Here is a 23,273-nt window from a genome sequence, read left to right as displayed (position 1 = left end):
CGGTTTTGAATAGTGTGAATCTCCGGGTTGAGGAAGCTAATGTTCGGCATGCTTATCAAGAGGCTTTGCTAGATGATGAGAGATTTTTGAAGCAAAAGTCTAAGGTCGACTGGCTTTCGGCTGGTGACATGAACTCGGCTTTTTTTCATTCAGCGCTCAAGAATAAAATTCATTACAGTCGGATCGATGTTATTCGGGATGCTAGTGGTAATGAGTTTGAGGATGAATTAGTCCAAAAAGCGTTTGTTGAGCATTATGAAAAATTTTTGGGATGCAAAGGGACTACGTCGCTAAGTCCATCCCCTGAATTATTTTCAAAAACGCTGGATATGGGTGTTGCCACTCACATGGTTAGACCGGTCACATCCGATGAGGTTAGACAGGCTATCTTTTCAATTGGCTCGGACAAGGCTCCAGGGCCTGATGGCTTTACTGCTGGTTTCTTTAAAAGTGCTTGGCCTATCGTTGGTAATGAGGTCTCGAATGCCGTGATTGATTTCTTTGTTACAGGGAGGCTACTTAGGGAATTAAACCATACGCTCATTGTTCTGATCCCTAAAATTACGTCCCCATCTGTAGTCACAGATTACCGGCCGATTGCTTGTTGCAATGTCCTGTACAAATGTATTAGTAAAATTATTGCTGAGAGAATTAAAGTGGCGCTGAATGATATTGTCAGTATCAACCAATCAGCTTTTGTGCCGGGTAGAAAAATCTCTGATAACATATTGTTAACGCAAGAGCTGATGCACAATTATCACCGGAATATAGGCCCGCCTAAGTGTTCTTTCAAAGTTGACATTCAGAAGGCGTATGATACTGTGGATTGGGATTTTCTCAAGAATATATTGATTGGTTTCGGGTTTCATGCTGATATGGTTCACTGGATTATGGTATGTGTTTCTACTACCACTTTTTCTGTGTGTATCAATGGTGATGTTCATGGTTTTTTCAAGGGTAACCGGGGCCTAAGACAGGGTGATCCAATTTCTCCATACCTGTTCACGCTTGTCATGGAGATTCTTACGGCTATCTTACACCATGCGGTTAGGATTGACTCTTCTTTTAAATTTCATAACAAATGCGAACGCCAACAGATTATCAACCTCTGTTTTGCGGACGACTTGTTTATTTTTTCAAGAGGGGAGATTGCGTCGGCCAGGTGTATTATGAAATCCCTTGATTCGTTTACGAAGATGTCGGGTTTATTACCTAATATTCAGAAAAGTACAGTTTATTTCTCTAATGTGCCGTCTTATATTAAAACTGCGATTTTGAATATTATGCCATTCAGGGAGGGTACTTTGCCAGTGAGATATTTGGGTGTGCCTCTTATATCTTCTCGTTTGCTGTATAAAGATTGTCAAGTGATGGTGGAGAAACTGGAAAAACGTATCATGCATTGGAGGAACAAACTTCTTTCTTTTGCGGGCAGGGTTCAACTCATTGTCTCGGTCTTGTCTTCGATGCATATTTTCTGGTCGTCAGTGTTTATCTTGCCTAATCGGGTGATCCTTGAGTTGGAGGCGTTGATGCGGAATTTTTTATGGTCTCAGGATAGTGCGTTTCAAAAAGGGCGTGCCAAGGTGTCTTGGAAAGCGATCTGTGTGCCTAAATTTGAGGGTGGGCTAGGCATTCGTCGGATCAGAGATGTTAATAAAGCTCTTATGACAGCTCATATTTGGAGTATTATTTCGAGACGGGACTCCTTGTGGGTTCAGTGGATTCACTCAAACAGGTTGAAAGGGAAAAGTTTCTGGGCTTGTAGAGTTCCTGCTAGTTGTTGCTGGTCATGGAAGAAGATTCTTCAGATTCGGCCGACTATGCGGAGTTTCATTTGGTCCGATGTTGGTAATGGTTTAAGTACCTCAGCTTGGTTTGATAACTGGAGTCTTTTGGGTCCGCTCGAGCAGTTTATTTCGCCTAGATCTATTGCAAATGCGGGGTTCAATATGGAATCTAAAGTCTCGGATGTGTTTGCTAATAATTCGTGGAGTTGGCCAGCCGCTTGGAGGGATTTATATCCGGTTCTGATACAGCTGGATCAATTGTCTTTTGATACACACAGACCTGATAAACTCGTATGGAGACAAGGAGATCAGATTCATGACTTTTCTACATCGCGTGCTTGGGATTCGATTAGGCACCGAGAATTGGAGGTTGGGTGGAGTCGCATTGTTTGGTTCGGTCAATGCATTCCGCGTCATGCGTTCTTAATGTGGCTGATCATGAGAAGAAAATTACTCACTCAGGATAAAATATTGTCTTGGGATTTCTCGCGTAGGAAGAATATGGATATGATGTGTTGTTTACTCTGTTATGCTAACCATGATTCTCACAGTCATCTGTTCTTCGAGTGTAAGTATTCTGCTCAAGTGTGGCATATGGTTAGGGGCAAAGTGGGTATGGCTTCGGTGCAGGCCAAATGGGATGATATTGTTAATTGGCTCCTGTTACGGTCCAAATCGAAATTGGCGGCTGATTATATATCGAGATTGGGGGTGGCGGCTAGTGCTTATTTTATTTGGCAGGAGCGTAATGCTAGATTATTCAAGAACCAGTTGAGACCTCCGGAAATCCTAAGTGAACTTATTCTTCAACAGGTGCGGTATAAATTGATGGGAGCGAGGTTGAAGAATTGTGATAATGTGCGGCGACTCCTAAGGGAGTGGGAGATTGAAGGAACTGAACTCCATGATGATGGCGGCTGATAGAGTTTATGTTTTCTGATTTTTCTAGATAGTAGTCTAGTTGTTTGTTCCTTTTGGTGGTTTTGTTTGTTTTTCTTTGTTATACAATCTTGGGGCATGTCCCATGATTGAACTAGTGTAGACCCTCTACACTACTTGTGCGGTTTTGGTTGTGAATATATAGAATCACCGGGGTAAAACCCTTTACCCAAAAAAAAAAAAAAACACTTTGCTCTATATTCATACCTAATGAATATCCACCAATCCAAGTTCATAATAGTCTTACATTCATATTTGTTCCCACAAGTATGATCGACTACGGACATTTAGAATAAGTAACTTATTCACGGATTTAAACATGCTAAAATGGAACATAACTCAACATACCATAAAGAGTTATAATAACAATTGTTCCAATATCCAAATACAAAATAGATCAAATCCAATCACTAAAATATCGAAGTCCTAAGGCACAAGTATGACCCTTTCATGCTTTGCCCATTCAAGGAGCTTTGTGAGTGGATCCGCAATATTTTGATCAGTGTGAACTTTGTGAACACATATCTTTCCCTTTTTCAACTTCATCCCTTATGTAGTTGAAATTCCGCTCAATGTGCCTAGTCTTTCGACGTACACGAGGTTCCTTGATTTAAGCAATCACACCATCGTTATGACAAAGATCTCTAGGGATCCTGAATGGTAGGGACTACCCCTAGATCGGCAATAATTCAAGTGGCAAATCCACATAAGTCATCTCGATCAATGAAGCGGCGATGTATTCTGATTTTGTAGTGGACAATGCTACCCTGATTGTGATCGAGAACTATCTCGATCATTTTGGAAACTCGTATCCATGTAACCCTTTACAACGAATTCCGAAACTCGCATCCATGTAACCTTTTACAACGAGTTCTTTTCACCAGATCCATATATTAGAAATATATCCTTAGTCCTTCTAAGATATTTCAATATATATTTTAACAGTCACCTAATGACCGTTATTCATTGGTATCTACTCGTCATGCTTAAAGCGCATAACTTGTCCAGTCTAGTGCATATCATTACATACATAATGAATCCTATAGCAGACGCATATGGGATTCCTTTCATTCTTTCTTGCTCATCCTTTGAGCTTGGTAATTGAAACGCACTCAATATCGTCTTCCTTGAATAGGTACCAAACCTTTCATAAAGTTCTACATCTTGAACCTTTTCAAGATTTTGTCAATGTATGCACATTAGTTTAAACCTATCGTGCGCCTTGATCTATCCTTATAGATTCTTTATTCCCAAAATATAGACGACTTCACCAAGATCCTTAATGGAAGAACAACTTCCAAGCCAGGCTTTTATACCTTCCATGGTTGGAATGTTATTTCCAAATAGTAGAATGTCATGAACATATAATACTAAGAAAGTAATAATGCTCCCACTAGCCTTCTTATACACACAAGCTTCATCGCCGTTCTTGATGAATCCATATTCTCTAATTTCTTCATCAAAATGGTGATTCCAACTTCTAGATGCTTGTTTCAATCCATAGATTGATTTCTTTAACTTGCATACTTTGTTAGGATGTTTTGGATCGACAAAACCTTCAGGCTGAACCATATAGACATCTTCCTCAAGATATCTATTAAGGAAAGTCGTTTTGAGATCCATTTGCTAAATCTCATAATCATATTGTGCAATTATGGCAAATGATATCCTAGTTGACTTTAACATTGCCAAGGGCGAGAAGGTCTCATCATAATCAACCCTTTGAGTTTGAGTGAAACCTTTTGCTACAAGTCTCGCTTTACAAGTATCCAAGTTACCATGCATATCTGTTTCCTTCCTGAAAACCCACTTACTTCCAACTACTTTGGAGTTAAGAGGTGCAACAACCAATTCCCATACTTGGTTGTTATACATGGACTGCATCTTTATGTTCATGGCTTCAAGTCATTTGTCACAATCGTATTTTGACATTGCATCATGGTATGTGGTTGATTCACCTGAATCTACCACGTAGCATCCATCTATGAAAAATCCATATCTTTCAGGTTGACTACAAATTCTACCAGATCTGCGAACGTTTTGTGTGTGTTGATCAACCACTTGATAGTTTTTCAACAACCTTTTGTTGAGTGCTAGTTTTAACCAAACGTGTATCGGCTTGTGGTTCTTGATTCTTATCAAGTTCCACTTGTTCTAATAATTCCTTCCACAAGGAACTTAGCTTCCAAGAACTCAGCCTTTCGAGCAACAAATACCTTTTGCTCTGTTGGATCGTAGAAATAATATCCTATATCATCTTTAGGATATCTTACAAAGATACACTTAGTGGATTGTACTTTTATTTGAGGTGTATTGCTTCACAGAAGCTTCACAATCCATACCTTTAAATAGGATAATGATGGAAGGTTTCCATGCCATATTTCAAAAGGTGTCTTTTCCACTTTCTTGGTTGGGGCCATATTTAATATACGGACTGCGGAGAGCAAAGCGTAACCCCAAAATGATAGAGGCAATGTGCTTCTAGCCATCATAGATCGAACCATATCTAATAGAGTTCGATTTCTCCTTTCGGACACACCATTGTGTTGTGGTGTTCCAGGTGGAGTAAGTTGTGAGATAATCCCACAACTCCTAAGATGATCTTGAAAAGCACCACTTAGGTATTCACCTCCTCTATCGGTGCGAAGGACTTTGATTGTTTTCTTGAGTTGATTTTCTACTTCACTTTTGAAGTCTTTGAACATTTCAAATGCTTCATCCTTGTGTCTTAGTAAATACACATAACCATAACGACTATAGTCGTCGGTAAAGGTAATGAAGTATCTTTCACCATTCCTAGTCATCGGCTTAAAAGGACCACATACATCTGAATGTATGATACCTAGTAAGTCTTTAGCCCTTTCAAAAGTTCCACTAAAGGGTGTCTTGGTCATTTTGCCTTGTAAACAAGATTCGCATACATCAAATGAATTATCTTCATTTGTATTCAAAAGACCATTTTTCTGAAGTGTATGAATGCGATTCTTGCTTATATGTCCAAGGCGACAATGCCAAAGATAGGAATCACTCAAATCCATTTTGAGTTTCTTGTTGGTTACTTGGTACATTGAGCTACCATATGATGCGTTATCACGATCTAATTCATAAATACCATTTAAAGACTTAGCTTTAAAATAAAACACATCATTCATAGAAACATTGTTGGGATTGAAACTTGTTCAATCGAATCATCATCATTCAGATGATGCAGACTCTTGTTGACAGCGGAAACTTTAGACATAATTGAACGATCGAAAAGATGAACAAATGGACAAACAATAACCGGAAATAATTGAATGTCTTGGTGCCGGTTAATGTTGCCGGCCCTTTCATATAAATACTAGTAGTTATGGCGGTTAATTGTGGCGGGAAAACTGTCATAGGCAGTTTTTAAATTATACCCGCTTATCATACCCACCATAACATATTATCATGATCCGGGTTCTAACTTATACAAATATAAATACATATACATATCATAAACTTTAATTAAGTTTAATCGTTCCTTCTAACACTTCCCCCTAAACTTAATTACGTTTGGCAGCACCCTTAAGAACACTTGCATTTGCTTCTTCAACAGCTTTCCTTGCATGATCAAAGTTGAATTTCCTTCTTTTCTTGTGTGCATTCCATGCTCCTTCCCAACTGTTTTCAGCATACAGCGCATAGGTTTCCATTCCAGTCACCTCCTTGATTTCTTCGGCACTTGTGCTCCTTCCACGGCTGCATTCAGGCACGTCTTCCCTTCCCTTCATTCTTTCTGAGTTGTTGGCTCTTGCTTGCACGTCTTTAAACTTGAAATAATACACTAGGATATCCAAATACATGGCATAAACGGTCCGCATGTACTCACCATCCTTGTATTCATAACCCATGTCTCTAGCAATAAGTGGCCAGAGATTATCTTCGGTTACACTGTTGTAACCACCATCCCGCTCCACAATCATATACAGACTCAACAAGTCTATCTTTCTGTTCTCGGTCATCACCGGTGGCATAGGTCTCGTGGTTATGCCCAGGAAACTTATGACAAACCAAGACACCATTTCTTCGAACTTCTTTTCTAGTTCATACTTGTAATGAAACACAAACTTTCCATCTTCTAACATATTTAACAGGTTTACACAATCTTTAAAATCATTGAATTCCAAGGCCCTTATAACCATCACACTCCAATCCGTTTCATCGGAGGAAACGTGTAAATCTTCAAAATAGGAATTAAGATATTCCTCTTTGTATTTTTCATTTACATCATTCGACCTTATCACTTTTTGTTTTTCTTTTAGGCCTAGTTCATCTTCTTTTGACAGCCCCGTTATTTCATTCACAGTGTTATTGATAGGAGACGAGAACATAGGAAATATTTTGCAAGTGTCTCCATCCTTTTTAACCGTAAACCCTTGCATTGTCAATTGATTTAAACTGAGTACATTCCTATCTAATTCCGGTGTGTATAAGACACCTTGAATCAACAGCCTTTCATTATTGGATTTGACTTCTACAACTCCTATGCCCCGCATAAACAGGAAATCTTTCCCCCGAGTTTGTTTCAACCCCCACCAAATGTTTGATACGTTTGAAAACATTTAGATTACCGGCATAGTGTTGTGTAAATGAAAGACTAACATACCATATATCTCCCCATGTACCGCCTTCAGATCCTGTCACAATCATCTCGTTCCTATCTTCTGCAGATTCCCTTTGTTTTCGTATCCCTGCATTTACCGCTTGAGAGATAAGTTGTGTGTTTTCGTCGTTTTCCTTTGATTTGCAGTCATATATGAAGTGGCCTGGACGATGACAGTAAAAACACAACTTTGTCCGATGATTTCTCTTCTGCAGTTTAGTTTCTTCATCTTGACAGTGTTGGCAAGGAAGGGTTGTCGCCGTGGCTCTGATACCACATGTTGGGATTGAAACTTGTTCAATCGAATCATCATCATTCAGATGATGCAGACTCTTGTTGACAGCGGAAACTTTAGACATAATTGAACGATCAAAAAGATGAACAAATGGACAAACAATAACCGGAAATAATTGAATGTCTTGGTGCCGGTTAATGTTGCCGGCCCTTTCATATAAATACTAGTAGTTATGGCGGTTAATTGTGGCGGGAAAACTGTCATAGGCAGTTTTTAAATTATACCCGCTTATCATACCCACCATAACATATTATCATGATCCGAGTTCTAACTTATACAAATATAAATACATATACATATCATAAACTTTAATTAAGTTTAATCGTTCCTTCTAACAAACATAAATGTCATAGTTAACAAATTCAAAATTGAAACCAGATTGTTTTAAAAGGGAAACAGAAATTATGTTCCTAGTCAAACTAGGAGCATATAGAACATTCTTCAAAATCACTTCCAAACCACTTGGAAGCTTTAAAACGTAGTTTCCTTGAGCTTCGACTTCAACTTTTGCTCCGTTGCCCATAAAGAGACTAGCGTCTCCCTTCTTATAATGTTTATTTCTTTTGAACCCCTGCAACGAGTTGCAAATATGAGTTCCACATCCGGTATCTAGTACCCATGTGTTAGAAGAAATAACATTAAGCTCAACATGTATCATAAAGATAGTACCTGAGGTTTGCCCTGCATCCCTCTTGTTTTTCAACTCTTTGAGATAGGTTGGACAATTCCTATTTAAATGTCCTATCTCTCCGTACTCAAAGTATGGATCGTTCGTGGCAACCTTTGCCTTCTTATATTTTGGTTTCGGTGGTTCCGCTTTAGCCTTTCTTTTTTTTTCCCTTTGATGTGCCCGTTTCCATTTGCAACATTTGCTTTGGTATCGGGGTGATACCCTTTCTTGTTGCCACCCTCATTGATCTTTAGAATGGATAAAGCCCTTTTATCCATATTGAGCCTTTCGAGGTGATCAATATGGCTTTTCATCTTAAAGACATAAGATGAGACCGATTGGGTTTCCTCCTTTCAACATGCATGAAGTGCCCGAAGCGTTCTACCCTTGCATATTGTAGGAACATTTCCTTCAATTGGGTAATCATGTCGTATGCTCATGGTATTCAAAAAATCCTCTTGAATCTTGGGAATCATAATTCCTATCATGAGGCAAGAGGCTTGCATAGTATCCTCGATATACTTAATCCAATCATTATAGGCATCCTTATCTTCCATAAGATGTTCATCGGGATTAGGATCGTTAAACAGTGATAGGTTACGGACGGTTTGGGTAATATTGTTAGCAGCCATCTACAAAATTTAACAAGGTTCAAATTTTAGTATTTTCGATATTATATTTTAATTATTAATACCCTTTTATGTCTCATAGACAATTAATAATTAAAATCTAGAATCCAACGTTACATTTAAATATTGGTTAGGCGACCTTTATCCCATTATTTAAATTAACAAGGTAGTCAACGTTTGACAATTGCAACTCTTTGCAATTTCTAGCCACATGTGATCGGTTAAACATCTTTATGTTTAGTTGGCATGTTTAATCCCATCAACACCTTTGTTCCCCATGCTTCGGTGACCCTAAGTTCATGGTTTCCAAATCAAGTCGTCCAACTTACACATACGTGTGAGTTTATACACATAAGTGATTAGGTGACCTTTATCCCACAAACATGGTAAACCCACCTCGAACATACAAGTTCCTTCAAATGTGGTTAGGTGACCTTTATCCCACAATAAGAGTTCCCAAGTGTTTCGAGTGTTGTATAAAAGGATGGTGTTTGACTTGTTTTATAAAAGGGTTTTCAATATTTCAAAATTCTAGTTTAGAAAATATTGTGTACCATACATTTGCATGCATTCAAATCAATGGTACTTTAGTGAAAACTAATTTTCACGGTTCTTTTTAATAAAACCCATTTTATTATAAAATCATTAATTTTTAATAACCTTTTATTAACCAATTTTAATGATTTTCAAAGAATCATTTTTAAGCTTGTTGTTGATTATTAGTTTGTTAAGCATGCATATCCAAGTATCATCCAAACAATAAAATTAAGCAACCACACAAGCATAACGTACATAACAATAGGTGCATAACCATAGCCAACTATTTTGACAACACTTGTTAGCCGAAACAAGTGTGCCAAAAGGTCCTTCTTAAGGGGTGAATATTGACACAAGTAATGCGTCGTTGAACTCCCACTTGATCCCGCATCCAAATGCTTCAAGTCTTCTTCTTGTGTTGTGATTTCTTCACATTCTTTGAGCTTCCAAAAGTCTTTTATTTTCAGCTCCAAACTCCTTTGGACTTCAAAAAAAATGTGTTTTGGTTATCGGGTTATAATCCCGTTGAGAACAATGAAGTTCTTTGGACCGAATATTGTGGTCCAAACCAAAACCGCATTTTTGTGTGCATCTTCTTTTTGGTTGTGAATATATAGAATCACCGGGGTAACCCCTTTACCCAAAAAAAAATATATCCTAATACATTTTTTCTTGTAAAATAAAATGCACCTAATCTATTTATTTTACATACCAAATGAAAATAAATAAATTACATATCTTCTAATGGAAGAAACAAAAATAATAATTATTACAACCTTTGAAATAATTAAATACAAATCACAACACATATATTCAACATATTCACACAAGGTCATGGCTAGGTTATGAACACCAAAATATATATATTCACATATATAAAATTCAAGAAGCAAAATGGTTTCCTTTTTACAACCTACTTTTCGGTCAAGAATGAAAAAACCGAAAAAGTGGGTTTTTGTCCAAATAAACAAATCATCCAAATGACATAATTTTTCAAGATACTTTTATGCATGTATTAAAATAATCTTGAAAAACAAAAGGATAACCATATATAAAATTTCGGCCATAGGGTTTTAACAAAACCCGAAAATTTTATATCCTATGAAGCATGCACTCATATAAGCGGCTCTGATACCATTGATGGGTTTTAACATGTTTATCAAAGTAATTTCATCCTTATGACATAAAAACGCAGCGGAAATAATATTTAAAACATGTTTCCTTTTAAGATATAAATTTCATTTATAAGCAAAATCCCAGAACCCGGATCCATATATGAACATGCATACTATCAAACACAACCATAGGGTGTTTAGAGAATTGGGGTTTTCGGTTCTAATCGTCGGCCTTATTTCATCGATTCGGATCTGATTGAATAGAGAATTGGGGTTTTCGGTCCTACTGGTAAGGCAGTAACCTTGATTATTCGGGTTCTCTATTTGATTTCGTGAAGAATTTTTGGATTAGGGTTTTGCTAGATAGGGTTTTCTTCTTGTGTGATCTGTGGTCTTCTGGCGTCTCTTGTTTCTTTGCATGGTGGATTGATTATTTGCTGATGGAGAGAGTTGATGATGTTATTAAGTATTCACGTAACAAACCTGGTGGGAATCACGAGAAGGGAGGTGATTATAGTCCGAGTATATTTGATGAACAACTTTCTGATGAAGGGGGTAATACACCTGCTACAGCGCCAATTCGGGGAATAGGACTGAGGGTGACGAACATAGAAGGTAACACTTTGCTGCCAAGAAGGGGTATGTACGCTACGTCTAATGTCTCGATTCTGGATGGATTAGAAAGCATCTCTACACCTGTGGATGTTAACTCGGGTGGAGGGGCTTCTACGTCTGAAAACAAACACCCCTCGGGTAACAAGGATACTGGGAGTGTATCGTTTGCTAATGTGCTTCAATCGAAGAAGGAGGAGGTCAAGGTGAACTTTAGGAAGTTGATGTCCGAGGACACTATGGACGGAGCTGATGTAGTCATTCCATTATCATCGGTTAAGCAGGTTATGGAGAGGTATGCTAATACGTTGTATGGGTATTTTCTGGGTAAACGCCTGGCGTCCCCAGTAGTGGATTATTTTGTTAAGCATAACTGGGTGAAGTATGGGTTGTCGAGGATCATGATGAATGCAAAGGGATTCTTTTTCTTCAAATTTAAGACCAAGAAAGGTATTGACCAGTTATTGGAAGATGGTCCATGAATGATAAGAAACATACCGATTATATTGAAGGAATGGTCACCAAGTATCGCGGTTGAAAAAGAGGATATCACAACGGTTCCGGTTTGGGTCAAAATGCACGATGTACCATTAGAGGCGTTTACAGAGGATGGGCTCAGTCTTTTAGCGTCAAAGATTGGAACTCCGAAGATGTTGGACTCTTATATGGCTACTATGTGTACGGAGTCATGGGGACGAAGCAGTTTTGCGAGAGCATTGATAGATGTCCACGCTACTATGGAATTGAAGAAGAGTATCACTATGGCTATCCCATCGCTAGATGGGAAGGGATTTACTAAAGCAGAGATAAAAGTGGAGTATGATTGGGTTCCATTAAGGTGTCATACATGCTGTGTATTTGGGCATGATGGCAACTCTTGTCCAAAGATACCGAAACCTGTTGAGGCGGTTGGAAAGTAGCAACAAGGGTTTCATGATGCTGTGAAGAAAAATAAGAAAGTGAATATTCATGGAGTTCACGTGAATAACCAGAAGCAGAAGGTTATGTCGGCCAGTAATTAAGCAAAAACCCAAAACAGATGGTAAGGTGTTGAACGAGAATCCGGTCCTAACTTCAAACCCGTTTGATGTATTGAGTGATGATGCTGAGCTGGAGCGACAAAAGGTCTCGTCTAAAGCTGAAACAAGTGGAGTAGAAAAGCAGAATGCGATAAAACGTAAGCAGAATCAGAACAAAAGCTCGTCTAGGGAGGAAGTGATTGTGGATACAGTAGGAGTTGATGATTTAATAAATGATATCCCGAAGTTCGTTGAAAACAAGAAGGGGAACCAAGGCTCTAAGGGTGCAAGCACACCCGGTAAAGACGGTGTCCATGGGTAGCTTAGCGTCTTGGAATATAAGGGGTCTGAACCGCACCCTTAAACAAAAAGAGGTTCGGCAGGTGATGTTGGATAATCATTTGCAAGTGTGTGCGATTATGGAGACCCACGTGGATTCGTCTAATGTTTCTGATGTATGTAAAAAAGTTTGTAAGTCGTGGAGTTGGGCAACTAATGCAAATTATTGCTCGAAGGGTACTAGAATCATGGTCGGTTGGGATGCTAACTTAGTTGATGTGATGATACTTCACCAAACGGACCAAGTGGTGCATACTCAGGTGATGTTTAAGTTGGATAGAAAATCTCTTTTTGTTTCGTTCGTTTATGCGGAAAATTATTACAAAACAAGGAGGGACTTGTGGAAAAACTTATTGGCGCACCGTATGTTTATGCGTGATAAACCATGGGTGATAATGGGAGATTTCAACTCTTCCTTATTTAGTGAGGATACAAGTGTAGGATCATCTACACTAAACATAGGGGACCGGGAGTTTAGGGATTGTGTGTATGATCTGGAAATGTTTGATGTTAATAGCTCGGGACTTCATTATACTTGGACGAATAATCAACATAAGAAAGGTCCGATTTTAAAGAAGATTGACCGTATCATGTGTAATGTTCATTGTATTGATATGTTTCCTAATGCTTCGGCGTTTTTTCATCCTTATCGAGTGTCGGATCATGCCCCTAGCATTTTGAAACTGCCGAATGTGACGAGGGACAAACCTAAGCCGTTTAAATTTGTCAATTTGGTGGCTGAAAAAGACGGGTTTATGGAAGAAGTTAAGCGAATCTGGAGTACTAATATTGATGGATATCGTATGTATCAAGTGGTGAGGAAGTTGAAGTTGTTAAAATCTCCGCTTCGGAAGTTATTTCACAAACAGGGCAATCTTCATGAGAAGGTGAAGAGTGCTAGAAAAGCTTTAGATATGTGCCAAATGAGTTTAGATGGTGATCCGTTAAACGAAAACATTTTAGCTCAACATGGTCGATTACTACAAGAGTATAAGGACGCTGTTCACGATGAGGTATCTTTTTTGAAACAAAAATCTAAGGTAGAGTGGCTTGCGGTTGGTGACTCAAATACTAAATATTTCCACAATGTTGTGAAAACAAAAAACCACCTTAAGCCGTATTTTCTCTGTTAGAGATGCTACGGGTATTCTACATGAAGGGGGAGCGGTGCCTCAGGCGATGGTTGAGCACTATACGAATTTTTTTGGTAGTGTGGGTGATATCAACTTGCACCCTACGCCAGACTTATTCCAGAAAGTGTTGCCTTCTGATAAAGCGATTAACATGGTGCGGATGGTGACGGAGGAGGAAATTAAAGCGGCTATGTTTTCCATTGCGGGGAATAAAGCGCCTGGTCCAGATGGCTTTACATCAGTTTTCTTTAAGAAATCTTGGGAGGTTATCGGTAAAGACGTTTGTGGTGCTGTGCAAGAATTCTTTCAGAATGGTAACTTGCTTCAGGAGCTAAATCACACGATTATCTCGCTTATTCCAAAGGTACCTACTCCATCGACTATAACTGATTATAGGCCTATTTCTTGCTGTAATACTTTGTACAAGTGTATCAGCAAGATAATTACGAATCGCATTAAGGATGGGTTGACAGATATTGTAAGTATTAGTCAGTCGGCTTTTGTTCCGGGGAGAAGGATATCGGATAATATTCTTTTAACCCAGGAACTAATGCATAACTATCACCGAGATTCGGGGCCCCCAAGATGTGCTTTTAAGGTTGACATCCAAAAAGCGTATGACACGGTTGATTGGAATTTTTTAGAACAAATTTTAATGGGTTTCGGGTTTTATAGAAAGATGGTGCGTTGGATAATGATATGTGTAACGTCCACTTCGTTTTCATTGGCGCTTCACGGTAATCTATATGGTTATTTTAAGGGGAAGAAAGGGTTGCGTCAGGGTGATCCGATGTCTCCTTATCTTTTCACGATGGTGATGGAGGTCTTAACGTTGATATTGAGAAAGCAAGTTTCAGTGTCGACAAATTTTAGATTTCACAATAAATGTCAAAAACAGAGAATAATTAACTTGTGCTTTGCGGATGACCTTTTTTTGTTTGCTCGAGGGGACCAAGCTTCCGCTAAAGTTATTATGGAGTCTCTGAACGCATTCAAGAGTATGTCGGGGCTGGTTCCTAGCATGAATAAAAGCACGGTATTTTTTTGCAATGTGTCAAACTTGGTGAAGGAGCGTATTCGTGCTATAATGCCGTTTGAGGAAGGTATTCTGCCTGTACAATACTTAGGAGTTCCTCTAATTACAACAAGACTTATTTATAAGGATTGCAAGCGGCTAGTGGATAGTATGGATTCTAGAATAACTGACTGGAAAACGAAGACGTTATCTTTTGCAGGTAGGCTTCAACTGATCCGTTCGGTTCTCGCGTCCATGCACATATATTGGGCCTCTGTGTTTGTCTTGCCGAAGCGGTTAGTAAAGGATTTGGAGGATAGGATGAGGCGTTTTCTTTGGGCTCAAGGAAATAACATCAAAGGGAAGGCAAAAGTAAAATGGAGTCAGGTTTGCATGCCGAAAAAAGAAGGAGGGTTGGGGATTCGTAGAGTGATGGATGTAAACAATGCACTAATGGTCGCCCATGCATGGAGTATCCTCACGGGTCGAGAATCTTTGTGGGTCAAATGGATTCATGCGTATCGTATTCGTGATAGGAGCTTCTGGGATATTCCGAGTCGAAATAATGATACATGGACATGGAGGAAAATCCTTCAACTTCGACCTATTATACGTGAGCGTGTATGGATTAACATTGGAAATGGCAATAGAACAATGGTGTGGTTTGATAAATGGGATGTGACTTGCCCTCTGATATCGTTTATCACTCCAAGGATGATAGCTAATGCGGGTTTTGATTTGAGCTCCACGGTCGCTAATGTGCTGGATCCTGGAGGGTGGAGGTGGCCGAACACATGGCCGAATCGGTTCCCTGCTTTGAACAACGTGCAACCGGTTATGCTTGACCCGAATGTGCAGGACAGGGTCGTATGGAGATCTAGATCGGGTACGGATATGGATTATCAGACTGCGTGTGTATGGGATGATATTCGGCTTCATCAGAATGAGGTGTCATGGGCTAGCATGGTGTGGTACCCTCAAGCTATTCCGCGTCACTCGTTCTTCATGTGGTTGCTTATTAATAAAAAAAACTGAAGACGCAGGATGTTATGAGTAGATGGGTTTCGACTGGTAATTATAATTTCAATCTTATGTGTTGTTCCTTGTGTACGGCTGGTCCCGATTCACATGAGCACTTGTTCTTTGCATGTCCTTATGCGACACAAGTTTGGCATGGTGTTAGAGGGAAGGTGGATATGGGATCGATCAATTCTTCATGGGATGAGATTTACACGTACTTGTTGCTGTTTGCGGATTCTAAGAAGGCCACGCATGTGATTATGAAACTCGTGGTTGGGGCGTCCGCATACTTTGTCTGGCAGGAGCGGAATCAACGTCTTTTCTCAAGTAAGAAAAGGAGTGCGAGTCAACTTATTGAAATGATTTTAAATACGGTTCGAATGAAGCTGCATACTATGAAGTTTAAGTGCACAAATCAGGCTAATAGAGTTTTGCAAGATTGGAGGCTTCCAAGAGGGTTACTAATTCAGGATGACGACTGCGGCTAGTGTTTTTATGTTTTGTCTGTAGTCGGTTGTTTAGTTGTTTGTTTGCAGTGTTGCTTGTTTACTCAAATATGGCATGTCATATTTGAGAACTGGGGGTTCGTCTCTGGCTCCCACTTGTTTTGGTTTGCTTGAGTGATATAAAATTTGACCGGGGTAACCCTTTACCCAAAAAACCATAGGGTGTTTAGAATACTACCTTCCAAGGAGTAATGGATATGAAGAAGATGATGCTTCATGAATGGTTGTCTTCAAGTGTAGAAGACCTCAAGCTTGTATACCCCAAGCCTTCCAACAAACACCTTATCTTTAGCTAGGATTTATACACTTATAACTCACTAAAATTCTCTCTTGAATCCAACTCTTGGAAACCTTCTTATGGCCGATTTTAGAGAGAGAACAAGAGTGATTTTGCACTTGTAATTACTTGTAAAATCAAAACTCTTGAAGCCCTACCCGTGGCCGAAATTATGAGAGTGTTACTTGGAGTTTTGCACTTGATATTTGACCTTTAAAGTTCCTTCTAAATCAGCCACATATGACCGAAAATATGAGAGCTTCTTCAAGTGTTTCTTTCAATTCTTTCAACAAATTAGTTATATTAACATGAGAGAATCTTGCCACCAAAAAGACCCAATGAGAGAGCCTCTAACACATGCATTTGCATGCATTGTCATTGGACCAAAAGGTTTAGGGAAGACCACCCAATCAAATGGTCTCTAACTTATGACAATTGCATGTCATCCCATTGGACAAAAAGGTTTGGGAAGAACACCATGGGGGGTGGCGGCCTAGCTTTTATTTTATAAAAAAATACAAATTCTTTTATAAAATATAAGTCCCTTGTGTATATTTTATAACATTTATAAAATGTAACATCATATGTTCACAAGACTTTATACAACTTTTATTAAGTTATTTAACCCATTAAATAACAAAATAAATATTCTCTCAAAATAAATTATCCATATAATTTATTAGTTTATCAAGTGTAATTATTAAAAAACCAATTTCTAAATATTGTAGTGTTAATATTTATTTGTTTGATCATATCATAAATAAATATTCTAAGTGTTTGTCTAGCTTGTTATTGGGTATGACTCGACTTGGATCATAACGTACTAGCCACATCAATTTAATATGTGTCTTGGGCATACAGAGTCCAACAGTGATGACATCCACAAGTTGGAAGTGGAGCTTTATCATCTAAAAATGACAGGATCGGAAATTGAAGCTTATACGAAACGGTCAAACGAGCTGGCCATCTTGTGTCCAACTATGGTGGACCCTCCAGTCAAGCGCATTGAGTTGTACCTCAAGGGGTTAGCACCTGAAATTCAGAGCCACGTGACATCGGCTAACCTTAATAATATCCAGGATATCCAGCGTGTCACACCCCCAAAATCCACCTGCGGAGTATCACCGCTTGGGAGCGTGACTGACCAGGATCAAGCCACCAATCATATTGAACATGTAATTAATATTAAGTAAAATAAAAGTAAACCATCCATTCAACACGAAAGGTGTTCAACCAAAACCATAGTTTCAAAATGTAGCGGAAGCATAGTAAATAATCCAGTAGTAGTTAACAATGTTAAGTGTCATAATAGTTCAACAGAAAAGCCACGATCCTTGTCCACAACGACCCGCTTCTCCAGTGCAAGCTCCAAGTACCTAACGATCTGCAAGGCATGTAACAGAATGATCAACAAACTAGTTGAGCGAGTTCACAGAAAGTAAATGCGTAATAGTAAGTTCGTTTGTAACAAGTGGCTCTACTGGGCCGATTGTATGTTCTATTGGTGGTGGTGTTCCACGTTATTGGTGGTGGTGTTCCACGTTATTGGTGGTGGTGTTCCACGTTATTGGTGGTGGTGTTCCACGTTGTATAACCACTAGACTACTCGTAACTATAGGTATCCTTCACAACCGAGGATAGTGATCAGTATAAGTATCCTTCACATCCGAGGATAGTGATCAGTATAAGTATCCTTCACATCCGAGGATAGTAATGTGGTAGTCTAGTCATAGTGTCAATAGTGTATCTAATCAACCTTTCAATCCCATTCCCAACACCCCGGGAATCCCATGCCTTGGTAGGAGTGTGAACTCACCTTGGTTTGCTCGGTATGCTATGTTATGCACTCACAAGTAATTAATCAAGTCCTATTGTATGCACGTATAACAAATCAGTTCACGTTCGAAATGATACGCATGTAATCTAACGTCGTATGGTGCTTGACAGCCAATATCATGTATCAATCATGTATCACGTAACAGTTAACCTATCCATACAATACACGTAGCTCATATAATTCGCGTAATTCCTACTAACATATACAGGATCATGCATCAGACAAATATGGGGGGGGGTCTCCCCTGTTCAGAACTCGTATATCACATATAATCATCATACAACCTCAGACATACAATCAGTATATAAATTCGGACATGGTTGGTCATGAATTAAACTGGTCCAACATACCTTCATTAAACTCGGCCCATTTACACAACAATAAACTCGGACCACTCAACAACATTAAACTCGGACATATTTCATCACTTTAAACTCGGATCATGTGTTACACATCAAGTTCGGACCATAGGGAGCACATTATTCTCGGACCATATACAAAGCATTAAGTTCGGACCATATACAAGGCATATAAACTCGGACACTTACACATCAATTAAACTCGGTCCACTAGGGTCCATTTATACTCGGACTTGATGTAGTGAAATTAAACTCGGACTCATTTGTCTTGCAATTAAACTCGGACCCATTTGGAATTACAATTAAACTCGGGCCCAATCATGAGTCCACTTAAACTCAGACAACTACAACCTATTTAAATTCGGACCAAAGAGGTCCAATTAAACTCGGGCAACTCAACATCTTATTATATTCGGACCAATTCCCATTTATTATACTCGGATCTTATGAAATTCTAATAAACTCGGACATGTGTGGTTTTAATAAACTCAGACAAGTGATTAACATTTAAACTCAGGCAACAATCATTCATACGATTATTCAAGTCTAACGTGATTGAATCAGTTACGTTTTCATACGGCTCAAAACCCTAATTCATACATTTTCACAGTGAATTGTTCAATTATCAATCAACAATTCTACATATCTTGCATCTTAATCATCAACCCATGATTCCACATCAATTACACCCATTTCACAACAATCAACCATCAATCAATCACAGAATTATCATATGAAGACTAGGGTTTGCACATATTACAAGAACTGAGGATTTATGAAATCAAATAATCAATTAGGTTTACAAGTATTACAATAATCATAAACAATTACCTTGAATGATTCTAGAGAAAGAGAGGAATCAAACTTGTGATGATTTCTTGTGCCAAATGATTTGGTGATGATTGCTAGAGACAATGATTGTAGTGCTTTGGTTTTTGTGAATGATTAGAGAGTGATTAGTGAAAGGGTTTAGGGTTAAGTATAATCAAGTTTACTAATGGCTCTCTACACCCCTAACTAATATAATTTACAATAGTACACCATCTCATAACTATTTCATAATTCCACCACCAAGTTTACACATTTGACAAGTTTCACAAATACAATCAAACAATCGAAACATAAATAACTTCATGGCAATCAATTGTGCAATTACATGAACGTGCAATAAATACGAAATAAAATCTTAGAAATTCGAGTTGTCACATTATCCCCAACTTGAAAGAAATTTCGTCCCGAAATTTGGTACGCACTCACTGAGGAAGCTAGGTAAGTTATATCATTCACTGGTTTTCCTGGGGTGTCACATCATCCCCCCGTTGATTTGGAATTTCGTCCCGAAATTCAGTAGTAGTAGCTTCAGCCTCAGTAGTGGATGCATTGGTTTCGAATAACTGGGGGTACTTTTCTTTCATTTGATCTTCGCGTTCCCAGGTGTACTCTGGGCCACGTTGGGAGTTCCAACGAACTCGAACAAGAGGGATTCTCTTGTGTTTGAGGACCTTAACATCCCGGTCCGTGATTTCAACTGGTTCCTCGACGAACTGCAACCGCTCGTCGATAGTGAGTTCCTTAAAAGGAACTATAAGGGTCTCATCTGATAGGCATTTCTTCAGATTCGACACGTGAAATACATTGTGAACTGCACCGAGTTCAGCTGGTAGGTTTAATCTGTAGGCTACTTTGCCAATCTTTTCTAAGATTTCGAATGGTCCGACGTACCGCGGATTCAGTTTGCCTCGTTTACCAAATCGAACCACACCCTTCCAGGGTGAAACTTTCAATAAAACCCGGTCCCCGACCTCAAATTCCAATGGCTTTCTACGCTTGTCCGCGTAGGCTTTCTGACGGTCGCGTGCTGCCGCCATGCGTTGCCGTATTTGTGCTATCTTTTCTGTGGCGTCCACAACAATCTCTGGACCCGTAATTTGACTATCCCCCACCTCTGCCCAACAGAGAGGTGACCGGCATTTACGTCCGTACAATGCCTCGAATGGAGCGGCTTGAATGCTGGTATGGTAACTGTTATTGTATGAAAACTCCACTAAAGGGAGGTGCTTTTCCCAGCCGTTGCCGAAATCGATAACACACGCTCGAAGCATGTCTTCTAGAGTTTGGATAGTTCGCTCAGACTGCCCATCCGTCTGAGGATGATATGCTGTGCTCATGTCTAAACGTGAGCCGAAGGATTTGTGCATCGCTTGCCAAAGCTCTGACGTGAATCGTGCATCGCGATCCGAAATAATAGAAGTGGGCACTCCGTGCCTCGAAACAACTTCTTTCAAGTAGATGTCTGCTAGGGTAGAAAACTTATCCGTTTCTTTGATAGCCAAGAAGTGAGCAGACTTCGTGAGCCGATCAACGATTACCCAAATAGTGTCATTCCCACGCTGGGATCTAGGTAAGCCCGTAACGAAATCCATGGAAATTTCTTCCCATTTCCACTGTGGTATCTTGGGTTGTTGAAGTAAGCCTGCTGGTTTCTGATATTCAACCTTGACTCTCGCACAGGTTAAGCATTTTCCAACGTACGTAGCGATGTGAGCCTTCATACTAGGCCACCAATAAGTAGTGCTAATGTCGTGGTACATTTTATCCGACCCTGGATGTACCGAATAGCGAGACTTGTGAGCTTCATCCATTACAAGTTCGCGTAAACCGCCATAAAGTGGGACCCAAATACGCCCCGTTACATAGTAGGCGCCGTCTTCCTTTTGTTCCATGCGTTGCCTTGAGCCGCGTAAGGCTTCAGCTTTGACGTTTTCGGGTTTCAGTGCTTCTAACTGAGCGGTTCGTATCTGTGCAGGAAGACTGGACTGAATAGTAAGCTGTAGCGCTCGCACGCGCTTAGGTAGAGTGTCTTTCCGACTGAGGGCATCAGCCACAACATTTGCCTTGCCTGGATGATACTTGATGGCGCATTCATAGTCGTTTAGAAGTTCAACCCATCTCCGTTGACGCATATTCAAATCCTTTTGCTTAAGAATATGCTCGAGACTCCTGTGATCGGTGTAAATCGTGCACCTGGTACCGTACAGGTAGTGTCGCCATATCTTAAGCGCGAAAACAACAGCTCCCAGCTCTAAATCGTGCGTCGTGTAGTTCCGTTCATGAACCTTGAGTTGCCGAGAAGCGTAGGCTATCACTTTATCACGTTGCATCAACACACATCCAAGACCCTGGATGGATGCATCACAATAAACCACGAAGTCATCCGTGCCCTCTGGCAACGAGAGAATAGGTGCGCTGCAAAGCCTATCCTTTAAGTACTGAAAAGCGGTCTCTTGCGTATTACCCCATCTGTAAACGACACCTTTCTGTGTTAGCATAGTAAGTGGTTGCGCGATCTTTGAGAAGTCTTTAATAAATCGCCTGTAGTATCCCGCCAAACCCAAGAATTGGCGTATTTCTGTTGGTGTACGCGGTGCTGGCCAATTTCTGATCGAATCTACCTTGGATGGATCGACATGAATCCCATCCTTGTTCACCACATGGCCTAAGAAGTGGACTTCACGAAGCCAGAAGTCGCATTTAGAAAACTTTGCGTACAGTTGCTCCTTCCGAAGAAGTTCCAAGATAAAACGTAGGTGCTGCTCGTGTTCCTCCTGACTCTTGGAGTAGATCAGAATGTCGTCGATGAAAACAATGACGAACTTGTCAAGATAAGGTTTACACACCCTGTTCATAAGATCCATGAAGACTGCAGGCGCGTTCGTAAGCCCGAATGGCATGACAAGAAACTCGTAATGGCCGTAGCGAGTTCTGAATGCTGTCTTGGAGACGTCCTCATCCCGGACTCTCAGCTGATGATAACCTGACCTTAAATCAATCTTGGAGTAGTAGCTCGACCCTTGCAACTGGTCGAATAAATCGTCAATACGAGGAAGAGGATAGCGGTTCTTCACTGTGACCTTGTTCAGTTCACGATAATCGATGCACATTCTGAAAGTGCCATCCTTCTTCTTTACGAATAGTACTGGAGCTCCCCAAGGCGAAGAGCTTGGACGAATGAAACCCTTATCCAGGAGCTCTTGCAGTTGCTTTGACAGTTCTTCCAATTCCGTTGGAGCTAAACGATACGGTGCGCGGGCTATTGGTGCTGCTCCAGGAGCTAACTCAATCTGAAACTCAACTTGACGATGAGGAGGTAAACCAGGTAAATCTTCAGGAAACACTTGAGGAAAATCACGCACAACTGGTATATCCTCCAGCTTCTTTTCCTTTGTTGATGCGTCAGTGACAAGTGCCAGAATGGCAGTATGTCCCTTTCGTAAACATTTCTGCGCCTTTAAGTAAGAGATGATGCCAACCACAGCACCACTCTTGTCACCTTGTACTTCGAGAGGTTCTTGACTGGAGCGAGGAATACGAATAACTTTTTCTTTGCATAAGATCTCCGCATGATGTTGGGATAACCAATCCATACCGATGACGACGTCGAAACTACCCAAAACTATGGGTATGAGATCAATCGGGAAAGTCTGACCCGCTAGAACAATACTACAACCCTTGACTATATGTGCGGCTTCTACACTTTTACCATTGGCTAGTTCT

At 39.9% G+C, this 23,273-nt stretch overlaps 2 protein-coding genes across 2 annotated transcripts; both read left to right on the top strand.

The window, feature by feature from the left end:
- The first annotated feature begins 11,696 nt into the window (after positions 1-11,696).
- On the top strand, positions 11,697-12,555 carry LOC110893472. Its single transcript, XM_022140579.1, has 2 exons — positions 11,697-12,130; positions 12,207-12,555. The coding sequence occupies exons 1-2, from the start codon at positions 11,697-11,699 to the stop codon at positions 12,553-12,555; spliced, it is 783 nt and encodes a 260-aa protein (XP_021996271.1).
- Positions 12,556-12,652: 97 nt separating this feature from the next.
- Positions 12,653-13,705, top strand: LOC110893471. The gene has a single exon (XM_022140578.1). It carries the CDS (start codon positions 12,653-12,655, stop codon positions 13,703-13,705), a length of 1,053 nt encoding a protein of 350 aa, XP_021996270.1.
- The last annotated feature ends 9,568 nt before the right edge of the window (positions 13,706-23,273 follow it).

The sequence above is a fragment of the Helianthus annuus genome, chromosome 12 (assembly GCF_002127325.2).
Source record: "Helianthus annuus cultivar XRQ/B chromosome 12, HanXRQr2.0-SUNRISE, whole genome shotgun sequence".
Lineage (NCBI taxonomy): Eukaryota > Viridiplantae > Streptophyta > Magnoliopsida > Asterales > Asteraceae > Helianthus > Helianthus annuus.
The sequence above is the reverse complement of the archived record's forward strand: the minus strand, read 5'-3'. Positions and strand labels throughout refer to the sequence as shown.

Excerpts from the sequence above, each read along its gene's own strand:
- LOC110893472 (XM_022140579.1), top strand. The coding sequence starts at position 11,697 with ATGATAAGAAACATACCGATTATATTGAAGGAATGGTCACCAAGTATC. Across the intron at positions 12,131-12,206 it reads CCTGTTGAGGCGGTTGGAAA|AAGCAGAAGGTTATGTCGGC; the intron begins GTAGCAACAAGG and ends GTGAATAACCAG.
- LOC110893471 (XM_022140578.1), top strand. The coding sequence starts at position 12,653 with ATGGAGACCCACGTGGATTCGTCTAATGTTTCTGATGTATGTAAAAAA.